Source organism: Staurois parvus, unplaced genomic scaffold (genome assembly GCF_062004578.1).
Source record: "Staurois parvus isolate SC_StPar_1 unplaced genomic scaffold, SC_StPar_1.0 ptg000284l, whole genome shotgun sequence".
NCBI classification, from domain to species: domain Eukaryota; kingdom Metazoa; phylum Chordata; class Amphibia; order Anura; family Ranidae; genus Staurois; species Staurois parvus.
The window spans coordinates 191,880-204,258 of record NW_028318080.1 but is presented as its reverse complement, the minus strand read 5'-3'; the positions used below and the strand labels follow the sequence as shown (position 1 = coordinate 204,258).

The 12,379-nt window shown below is 38.9% G+C and overlaps 1 protein-coding gene across 1 annotated transcript in view; it reads left to right on the top strand.

The window, feature by feature from the left end:
* Positions 1–10,790, top strand: part of LOC149458545 (translation machinery-associated protein 16-like) — a gene marked incomplete at its 5' end in the record, with an annotated part of 47,267 nt that extends 36,477 nt beyond the window's left edge. The window contains 2 exons of the mRNA XM_089682083.1: positions 7,083–7,125; positions 10,003–10,790. Coding sequence (XP_089538209.1) covers positions 7,083–7,125; positions 10,003–10,201 — 242 coding nt within the window. The remainder of the gene's footprint in view (positions 1–7,082; positions 7,126–10,002) is intronic.
* Between the last annotated feature and the right edge of the window lie 1,589 nt (positions 10,791–12,379).

The following is a 12,379-nucleotide window of genomic DNA, read 5'->3' as shown; positions in this document are numbered from 1 at the left end:
TAGTATTTCATCCCTCATATAGTAATTCATCCCTCATATAGTATTTCATCCCTCATATAGTATTTCATCCCTCATATAGTATTTCATCCCCCATATAGTATTTCATCCCCCCATATAGTATTTCATCCCCTCATATAGTATTTCATCCCTCATATAGTATTTCATCCCCCCATATAGTATTTCATCCCTCATACAGTAATTCATCCCTCATATAGTAATTCATCCCCCATATAGTATTTCATCCCTCATATAGTATTTCATCCCCCCATATAGTATTTCATCCCTCATATAGTAATTCATCCCCCCATATAGTATTTCATCCCCCCATATAGTATTTCATCCCCCCATATAGTATTTCATCCCTCATATAGTAATTCATCCCTGATATAGTAATTCATCCCCCATATAGTATTTCATCCCCCCATATAGTATTTCATCCCTCATAAAGTAATTCATCCCTCATATAGTATTTCATCCCCCACAGTACTATTCCCCCCCCCCCCTTCTAGTAAGCCAAGTCCCCCGTGTCAATTCACTTACCTTTTGCGTTCCTCTCGCTGTCTTCCCGCGCCGTTCGGGTCTTCAGGGCGGACTGTGAGAGGAGCCTAGCTCCCCTCCCCTCACGTTCGGCACGCTGCCCCGCCTACACACATCCTGACAGCCACATCCGCAAGCCGGATTAAAAGGTCCGCGCGGACTTTTGGGGCTGCCAACCGAGAGGAGGCAGGGGAGCGGCCGACCGAGAGGAGGGAGGGGAGCAGGCGCCCGGCACACAGAAGAGCCGCATTAGACTGGGTAAAGAGCCGCATGTGGCTCGCGAGCCGCGGCTTGCCGACCACTGAATCATTAGATTCTAATGATTGGTCTATTTGTGAGCCGAAGCCACATGTTACAGATGAAATTGGAATTTTTCCCACGGCACACCAGACAATATCTCACGGCACACTAGTGTGCCGCGGCACAGTGGTTGAAAAACGCTGCTTTAATCAACTAAAATTAGGGAAAGGCTGGTCTTTTGCAACTTAAGTTGCTGTCTTCTACCCTTGCCTCTTCCCTGATGGTACCACAGTAGCCATGTGTCAGGCCCAATCTTCCACATATAAAAGCACACATGCACACTCCACCCTCAATGCTGTGTCTAGCTCAACAGGCACTGGCAAGGTAGGAGCAAAAACTTTATGGTGCCTTTTGTAGGTCCTATTTATGAAATTAGAGGAACTGAGCTCTGAAAGCAGAATGCAGAAAGACTAGTCACCAGTTGTGTCTGTGGTCTTCTTGCAGTTTGTATTTGACCATTGCTGACTTTGCCTTTTTCTTCACTGGTTTCTATGTGTGGGCAGCCATCTTGATAGAGATGGGACTTTACTTCTTTATGTCAGAGCCTTCAGCAAGGAGAGCTATGAACATCACAGTAATGACATCTTCAAATATCTTGAGACTAGCAGTCAATGACAGCAGTGTCTGAGATCTCACACTGTAGATATTCAGCTATGAGGCTTTAGGTATAGGAGTGTCTAGGCACCCTCACAAGTGCAGTACTATTTTGCACTAAGAATTCCAGACAATGAATGGCAGTGTGCTTACAGTGAAGCACAAACACACCTCCCCCAGTAAAACACTCCCAGCACACAGTTAACCCTTTGATCGCGCCTCATGTTAACCCCTTCCTGCACAGTGTCATTAGTACAGTGTCAGTGCTTTTTTTTTTTTTTTGCACTGATCATTGTATTGGTGTCACTGGGGATGTCAGTGACACCAAGACAGTTCCCCCCAGTGTCAGAATTCCCACCGCAGTCCCGTTATAAGTTACTGATCGCCGCGATTGTCAGTTAAAGTAACGCAGCGCTGTAACGCAAAAAATGGCCTGGTTAGGAAGGTAGGTAAATACTCAGAAGGGCAAGTGGGTAAACAAATAGGGGTTCCTTAAAATGTTCAGATGAGCCTTTCTCAGCCTTTACCTTGGAGTAGTCCTTAAAGAAATAAAGGTTTGAGATTTTTGGGGAGCTGACACATTAGTGTGATCAGTGAGCTGTACAGGTCAGCTAATCTCATCTTGAATGTACGGTCAAACTGCAGGTCAAGTTATCAGACTCTTCTCTTTTAAATTGTCAACCTGGGACAAACAGCTTGTGCTCTCAAATAAGCATCACCGTGAACATTGCAAAGACAGTGGAATAAATATACAGGTTTGTGAGGGCGCAAAAAAAGTCCAATAAGCATGTGCCCAGTGAAAAAATGCCTGTGCAGATCAGTACTTCAAAGTTGCTATAACCACAATGAAGAGACAGAAGCTGCTTACCAGAAATACATGACCTCTACCAACCGAGGTCATGTACACTTGCATATACTGAAGTTTCCCAAGGATGGAGATGGATAGCTTTGCATGGATCACAACTCAGACTTCGATCAGCTCAACAATGAAATGAGGGCAGCAGGAGACATGAGAGAAACAAAACAGACCATATAGTATAGCACTGTATATAACTCCTGCATTTATTCAATATAGCATGTACTCTTTGTTTCTCTCCTCACATCTCCTGCTGCCCTTATTTCATTGTCATGATCGTAGTTTTTGTTGTGATCCCTCCCAATCTGGGCATCTCCATCTTGTGTTTTTTTTTCCAACAGATTTATTACCTTGTATTCAGGTATATGTGAGTGCAGTTTCCCCATCACTTTTATTTATTTGTGGTGTATTTCACTGAGCACAGAGTTTCACAGTATTTAAGTTATCAGACTGAGCAGAAGACTCAAAGGGCCGCTCACCCAGTCATACATTATGTTGAAAAGGAAGGAAAATGATGCTCAGTTTCATCCAGCAGTATATCCAGGGGCTTACAGTAAGACTTCAGGCTTGATGATATCTGACCTCACTTCTATTTTTCCTTTTTAATGCACTCAGAAAAATCTCGGGGAAGGGCACTGGTCTATTTCCCTTCTGGACTGAAGGAGTTCCCCAGGGATAGACCACTACGGACTTTGCTGTGCTTGCATAGTTATGTCATGGATGTGCTGACACACTATGTGCGCAGTGACCAACATGAAGGGGGTTCTGTTTGAGGAGAAGCTAGGGCCTCCCACCTTTTTGCTTCCTCCTTATGTTTCTGGTTGGGGTCGAGAACATGGTTTGCGGACAGTTCCCTGGCAGTGTGTAGAATACAAGCGCTGATTGGATGCCGTTTTGCCAACAATGCCCATTTTATATAAGCCGGTCATTAGACCAGCTGCTGTTGGACAGGCTGCTGTACACAGGGGTTGAATGTTGGTCAGTTTCGGTTGAACCGACTGATATTTGTCCTGTGTGTACCAGCCCTTACTCTACTATAGGTTGTGCATGCAGAGTAACAAATGACACCATAAAACAATTCATGATCAATGCACATCTTATGTAGGTGAAAAATAAGGTACATGTGGGAATGATTACCATGCCTTTAATAAAAGCTGCACTTTGTTTTGATATTTCAATATCCATGTAAAATATTTAGCACCTTTTAGATGCCAAATGGCTGTGATTTGTAGTAAAATGTCATTTTTCAGTATTCATGGAGCCATTCTTATATTTGTAAGTTTACCACAAACAAGGCACAATGGACTCAGACAACTTGAATCGCCAGTTCACATTAAACCCATGGTTAATAATTTTTCATTCTAAAGACATACTTTTTTGTCTAATGTACTAGTGCACAGAAACAACTAAAAAGATTTTCATTCTTTCTCACTAGCCTTATCAGTGTTTTCTATAAACAGAGGCCTAGGATCCTCCTTTTTATATCTCACACCTCCTTTTTCATAGAACATCACATTGGACCACGAGCCATGCTGTTAGAACACATACACCAATAAAATATAAAACACAATGGAATACTGCTGTAAATATCTGAATGACAATATCAAGAATAACACTTTGTATTGTTGCACAGTGTAAAATTCAATCTGCGGTGCAGAACCCAGTTTGTGTTAGTACACTAGATGGTGCAATAGATGTAATGAACTTGCTCTGCAGATACACAGCTATGAGGGTTATGGCACAAGAAGTGCACTGCTATTTTTCAGGACATTTTTCAGGGTACGGCATAGGCACATTTAACTTTTCTCAATGATTCCTATAAGATAGAAAAACTGCCCTTTTTGATCTCAGGTCCACTTTAGAGGGGAACTGTAGCTATTAAGTCATATTATATTTAAAGAAATTCACTTTATTATAAAATGGAGTCAACACGCTTGTATGAATTTCAACATGACATCAAAACCTGTGAAACCAAAGGTAAACTTATACTTTTTAACAGTGTTATTGGTTCATACATTCATAGGGTGAAGGGTTTAGCACAAGCTGATAGCTGCATCTGTGCCTTGATCTCTTCTGTATAGAATGAAAACTGAAGCGACAATGATTTTGCCTGTTCCGGTTTCAGAGGCATCATTCACTCGCTCATGCAGATGCTTTGGAGGGCAGGGGAGATGCTGGGGTATTTTAGACCCCCAATGTCTCTATAAAGAGTATCTGTCACTTGCCTAATTATGTCACGAAAGTTTGCTAACCCCTTGTGATAGCAAAAAAGTTAAGTCAAAGAAAAAAAGTAACAAAAATTATTATAAATTGTATTGAAAACCAAAAAAAATTACCTGTATACACCCACAAATGTGAACTTTGCCGAGGGTGCACAAGTGTATGTAAACCGCAGCCGCACCACACATATGAGGTATCACCATGAACGTTAGAGTTAAAGCAAAAATTCTCACACCAGAACTCTTGGTTAACTCTAAACTGAGTAGTAAAGGCTGTTAAAGTGTCACCTATGGAGATTTTTGGGTACCATTGTTTTTCCCAATATCACAGACACGCAGTTTCAAGACTTAGCACGTTTGGTATCTACTCAATTTCCTCAATCCCATCTTTTATATTTTACCAAAAATCTGAGGATTATATTTTGCTTCTGTGCACTAAAATTATTATTTTTATTTTTGTTTCCTAAAAATACGCTTTTGATAAACACGTGCTAATATCAAAAATGTTTTAAAAATTGCTACTACTATCTTTTTATTATAAGGCCTCTGCTTTCAGAAAATACAGTTAGGTCCATATACATTTGGGCACAATTTTCATACTTTTGGCTCTGTATGCCACCAGAGTAAATTAAAATGAAAAAATTCAAATTAATTTGAAGTGCAGACTTTCAGCTTTAATTCAAGGGGTTGAACATAAATATCAAGTACAAATTTTAGGAACTGCAACCATTTTTATACACAGTCTCTCCATTTTCAGGGTCTCAAATGTAATTGGACAAATGAATATAATCATAAATAAAATGTAAATTTTTAATATTTTGCTGAGAATCCTTTACTGGCAATGACTACCTGAAGTCTGGAACCCATGGACATTACCAAAGACTGGTTTTCCTCCTTTCTGATGCTTTGCCAGGCTCTAACTGCAGCTGTCTTCAGTTGTTCTTTGTGGGTATTTCTGCCTTTAGTTTTGCCTTCAGCAAGTGAAAGGCATGCTCAATTGGGTTGAGATTAGGTGATTGACTCGGCCATTGCAGAATATTCCACTTCTTTTCCCTCAAAAGCTCCTTGGGTTGCTTTTGAAATGTGTTTTGGATCATTGTCCATCTGTACTGTGAATCTCTGTCCAATCTTGCTGCATTCGGCTGTATCTGGGCTGACAGTATATCTATAAACACTGCAGAATTCATCCGGCTGCTTCTGTCTTCTGTCACATTATCAGTAAACACCAATGACCCAGTGCCACTGGAAGCCATGTATGCCCATGTCATCACTCTGCCTCCACCATGTTTTACAGATGATGTTGTGTGCTTTGAATCATGAGCTGTCCCAAGCTTTCTCCACACTTTTTTCTTCCTGTCATTCTGGTACAGATTAATCATAGTTTCATCCATCCAAAGAATGCTTTTCCAGAACTGGTCTGGCTTTTTTAGATTTTTTTTTTTGGCAGAGTCTAATCTGGCTTTTCTATTCTTCAGACTTATGAATGGTTTTAGCTTGTGGTGAACCCTCTGTATTGGCTCTCATGAAGTCTTCTCTTGATTGTTGATTTTGACAATGATATGCCCACCTCCTGGAGAGTGTCCTTCACTTGTATGAATGTTTTGAATGGGTTTTTCTGTACTATAGAGGATCCCACGATCATCCACCACTGTTGTCCTTTGTGGAATTCCATGCCTTTTTATGTTGCTGAGCTCACCAGTGCATTCTTCTTTCCTCAGAATGTACCAAACTGTTGATTTGGCCACTCCTAATGTTGCTACTATCTCTCTGATGGATTTGTTTAGTTTTTGAAGCCTTACAAGGGCCTTTTTCACTTGCATGGACAGCTCCTTTGAACCCATGATGTATGTTCACAGCAATATATTCCAAATGTAAATACACTTAGAATCAACTCCAGACCTTTTACCTGCTTAATTGATAAAGACATAACAGTGGAGTAGCCCACACCTGGCCATAAAACAGCTTTTGATTCAATTGTCCAGTTACTTTTGGTCCCTTGAAAAAGGGGGATGGCTATTCTTAAGAGCTGTAATTCCTAAACCCTTCCTCCAATTTGGATGTACATACCCTAAAATTAAACCTGAGAGTGTGCACTTTCAGAACATATCCATTATATAACTATAGTTTGAATATGTTTTGGTAAATACCTGAAAAACTAAAATTGTGCCTGTTTCCAAATATATATGGACCTAACTGTATATACTGTTCTAGGGGTTTTAAGTAATTTTATGGACAAAAATATAGATTTTTGCAAAGAAATGAAAAGTGGTTAAAAAATGGGATAGGTCTCTTTTTCAGTGTAAACAAATGACATATTAAACTTTTAAATATGCAAGGTAGAACCCCTGAGAACTTCTCCTTGAGCTGTGGTTGAAAAAACCCTGGTTTAGACATTAGCCATTTCTGGTTGAGGTTTTGAGGCCTCTGAGTAAACTGAAGTATATAAGTTGTTTTTTTTTTGTTTTTTTTTGTTTAACCAACAGTAATACATATTTTGTCATTTTAATTGTGACTGTCATCTGAGAAGAGTTTTGAGAGCAAAAGTTTTTATATTTATTTGTATTTTTTTCTTTCAGAGATACCAGATATTGTGAATTCAAAACATCTAAAAACTTTTAGGTATGTTTATAGTTTTTGTTCTGTGCAGCTGTGTTTTACTATCTGTCAGTGCCTGATGGGGTGATTTTATCCTTTTTGCTAAATTACTTCAATTCTACAATGAATCCCCATGAAAGCAGGCGCATTACTTTACCTGCACAGTGAAAGTGCTGCCTTCCCTGGGCAATATCAGGGGCTTGGAGCCACTTATTTCTGTTAGCTGGAGGGGAAGTGGTACCAGTCTTCCCAAAAGCACTCTCCACTGACTTTAACCAGATACATGTTCCTTCTTCACATTTTCTCCCCTGTGCACACAATCTTCTCTGAATTCTTCCACATTCGTATGGTTCCTCTCTGTTCAGTCTTTTCAATTCTTATGGTCCCCCTCTACTCATCTTTCCTGATTCATAATATCCCTCTACACTGCTCCCCTAAACACATGAACCCCTATACTTCTCTTTAGTGCTCACGATACAGCTCCTCTGCTGACTTCTCTTTAGTAATTCTTTATCTGCCATTCCTTAATCCCCCTTGATATTTCAGCTTTGCTTTACAGTATCAGACACCCCAGTGTAGCACTACTTCAGATTGACTATTCACGTTACATGCCTTACCACACATGCTGCCAAGTAAATTCACCCCAAATCTTTACAATGACCCGATTGAGAAGCCCAAAATCAATGTAGTCATATGCATAATTTTTGTAGCATATGGCTACAGGTTTGAGTCACAAACCCAGCAGATTTATTTGAGGAACTTCTGTTATTGGGTATCTACCATAATATATTAGCTGAATAAATGTAACACTACTGTTTTTCCAAATTCTATAAATCTAAAATATAATGCGACCTGTAATAAACTAGGGTTAGCATTTTTTTTTTCATTTTGCTGTTACAGTACAGACCATTCATGTAACCATATGCGATTTAATGAACATTCCCAATGCAGTGATTCACCTTTCGAAATTGTGTGTCATGCACAGATGGCATATGTGTCACTCTTGTCCTTCACAATATGACAGAGACATGGTAAAAGAGGAAAATGTTACATTTGTTCTATGATGATATTACAATGGTGGAAATATATACATCTTCGTGTCCCTGTTTGTAAAGTCAGTATCTCTTCCTTCAGCCTTGTAAATGCATTCATTTATTGTTGGGTAAACTGGGATAAGGCATAATTTGACTCCTCATTTAGTCAAGTACATTGATAACACCCACAGCTCACTAACTGGATTGTTGATCCTTGAAAGGGGTATACAAAGAGGGGAAGTCAGCAATACCTTGCTTGTTAATGTTGATTATTTCTAAACCATGAAGCAAGCAGGAGTCCTGATATTTTACCAATTAAAGAATACTGAAACATAGAAATGTTTTTTGTTCTCTTTTGGACTTTCAAATTATAAACACACAAGACTTCTGCCATGAAATTATTCTTTCACTTGCAAACTGAGGTCATTAGGGCATATTGCTGTAAAACTGACATTTAAAATATGGAATGCCATTTCATCCTATTACGTAATTAGTTGAAGCATTCATTAGTTTTATTTGTAAAATATGGCATTTTCATGTTGTGGTGGTCTTGTTGGCTAAGCTAATAACCATTATCCGTTGATTGACCACATTTTATGATTCTTCTGAGATCATAGATTAGCAGTGTTTGTTCTTGAACTTTCAAATCCTGCTTTTGATTGTAAATTATTACAATGTTTTGACAATTTTGGAAAGCAGTTTTTAAGTCTAAAATGTCAATTTCAGTGAAGTTTGATTTAAGTGATAACTGTGCCACTCCTGAAACTTTTCAAAGCAGGAGCTGTAGATTCTCCTGTCATCTCTAGCCCAACCCTTTGGCCTTCTGTATTGTCCTCTGCTGTTGCTTGCTATGATACTGCAGTCAAGGAATAGGTAAATGCCTTGAACTGAGACTTTGCACAGTTGTATTATTAGCTGGGTAGCATTAGTGGTTCATTTTGGTTTGTCTTGATGCCTTAGGTACCAGACATTAGTTGCTGGTGATAATTCTTCCTTTACTTGTCTGGCAACATTAAGGACTTGTGCAGATGTGTTTTTGTTTGCTTTAAATAAGTTTTGAAATGCAATGCAATTCTATGCAGATGAAAAACCCACTCAAAGTATGTTAATGCAGGTTAGAATGCATCAATGAATTCTGAATGATATCAGAACTGTCTCAAACTGAGGACACAAAAGCACAAAGCATGTTGGCACATGCTCTAAAACTCAAATGGGTTGCTGTTGGTTACTCTTTGAGATGGTCTTTCACTTATCAGATTGGCTGTTTGTTTACCTGGTTACACACAGTGTTACAGATTTTATCTGACTAATCTTCTGGCTTTACTGATAGCTTTGTATTGTGTGGGTATGTATTTAAATGCAATGGTTTCTGGCAAAACTTGTTGATCTGACAAATCAAATAAAAAAAAAATATAGAACATACTGCTTATGGACAGCTTAATATTTGTACTCAACCTGAACTTTACTTTTCTTAGTCTTGTCCAACTAAGTAAAAAATTACCTTTTTATTTCCAGCACACAAGGTACATTTCAGTAATGGAGATACATTTTACAGCTTATTATTTGTACTCAACCTGAACTTTACTTTTCTAAGTCTTGTCTAACTAAGACAGTAAAAAATTACCCTTTTATTTCCAGTACACAAGGTACTTTTCAGTAATGGAGATACATGTTACGTACTTGTGCTTTACATGATTTATAAATTACTGTGCTGCTTTAGCCTCTTGTACAGTTGTATGCACTGAAGGTATGTTTGATTGATGAACAATCTTCTAGAATTCCTCAGGGCAGCTCTGTGCGATTCTGATAAATTAACACTTTTTTTTTTCTCCCCTTCCCTATTGTTCCCTTTCATTGCACTTTTCAGAGAATGGGATTTGGATCTAAAGAAGCTGCCAAATATTAAAATGCGCAAATTTTCTGTCAGTGATTCACTTCCTAAAAGTGAGAAAGATCTTTCAGCCAACGACGATAAAGAGGAAGAAAACTGGAAAATGGAGACAAATCTTTTCTCGAGTCAGACAGCGGAAGCGAGTGAAGTGTGCCGAGAGACTATTCAAATATGAAAATGGCAAAACTACAAAGAAACAGCTTAGAAAGCAATATCTTCCAAACTGTGCATGCAAAATGTAGATTGTTATTTGTAATTTGTCACATCTTGCATAACTGTTATTAACAGAATTTCATATACCTAATGTTTGCAAGATCTTTTGGTGTTATTAACCCAGATTGGTGGGAGCTCTTTATACAAGGCCCAAGAGGGAAAATAATTTTTCTGGTATTCCATGGAATACAGCTCTATATGTCTCAAGTGAGATGATTAACTGAAGAGTGAGCATATTTCAATAAGCGCTAGGCGCACTTGATGTGCTACAGATAATTGCTATCTTGAACTAAAGACTGTGCATGAATTTTAAACATTTTTCTTCTGAATATAAATCTGTATATTTAACTAGGCATTTTGTCTTCTATTTGAAGGTGTATATTTTATTGTCAACAAGACTAGTATCACTGTTGAAACACAAACACTGGACAGGACTTCTTACATTTGGGACTTTATAATCTGTAGTCTCAGACAGTCTATTTGCCCAATTTACTTAAAGAAAAAGTACAAATGTTTGCTGATGCAAAAATAAAAAGTTTGCTCAACTTGCATTTTATTCAAAAACATTTTTCATGGACCAGTATGATGTAAAGTTTCCCATGCTTCTCTGCTGATTTTTTTTTTTTTTTGGGTGAACTGTTCACCTTGCAGACTGAGGTGTGTTCCCTTTCATGTGCTCAGACATTAAAACGCACAGTGTGTTCCTGGAGTGTGCATACTAGCTATTGATGCAGTAGGCATGACGTTTGTGAGGAGCCATTATACCTATGGGGTTATCTATAATTATTGACCAAATTAAACACAATAATATAAAGTAGAATACAATCTAGAACACTATAGACCAAGAAACAAGGTTTTAACCCTTTTGCTGCTATGTTTGCATTTTTCTTTTGCACGTATGTTTAAAAGATAATTTTAGGCCTGAAGATTACATAAAACCCCCAAAACATTATATATTTTAATAAAGCAGCCACCCTAGAGAATAAAATAGTGATAGTTTTATGTCACACGATAGTACTGCAAAAGTCTGGGAAATGTAAGATTTCAGTAAAAAATACACAAACGATAATTTGAGGGCACACAAAGCAATACATTACCCATTTTTTTGGAAAAATTTAAAAGATGAGGTTGCACTGAGTACATAGCTATCCAGTATGTCAAACTTTACATTTGCATGTGCCCATGAAATGGCGACAAACTTCAGTACCCTATATTTTCCAAGGTAAAGCGTTAAAAATCCCCTATAGGTCAACAGTTTAGCATTACAGAGGAGGTCTAGTGCCAGAAATATTGCTCTCACTCCAGCATACACAGCGATGGGTAACATGTATTGCAGTCAACGTTTTTCATGTGTAGGCACCCCCCCCCCCCCCCGACGTGTCTATACATTCAAATGTGCGTATATGTAGGGGTTGGGGGGCTTCAAAAATTTTGGAGGAAATTTTTTTCGGTGCTTGGGTGTGACTTTAATTTTGTACAATTTAGAAAAAATGATGAGACATCTGGGGTTTCTGGATGTCTCCCTTGTGCTTCACTGAATGTAATGCAGTGCCAATCACTCTGCATCACATTCTTTCCTGGGCATACTGGCTGGGGACACTGACAGGGGGATACATGGCGGGAGCGTGGGTGTGTGGAAGCAATTGGGCAGCAGCGCAGTCGCCAGAATGTTTCCTTCTGACAGGCAGAACTCGGTCCGTGCAACGTACAGACCTGGCGGCTAAGCCATTAAAACTTAAGTCCAGCCTTACTTTCAGTCTTGCTTAGATGTAAGGCTTCTTTCCAGTGCTAAAATTGCTTATTCTGATTTCACTACACGCTGAGGATGCAGCTCTGCATAAAAACCAATCAGCTTCCAGGTTTCATTGACAAAGTTCAATTGGACAAGCTGAAGTACGAAGCTGATTGGCTATCTTGCACAGCTGCACCAGATTCAGAGTGCACCAATATTTGCAAATCTCCCCCTGTGAGGTTCTTGCAGTGCAAGGGAACTTGGAAGCACCCACAAGTCAAATAGAGCCTGCATCATTTCTGGGCTGGAGGATGTTCAGCATCATCTAGCGCTTTCCTGCTTAGCCTGTATGTGGTTTGTCCTTTTCATACATTTTATAGATTTCATTTTTAATTAGAGGGTCTGCAT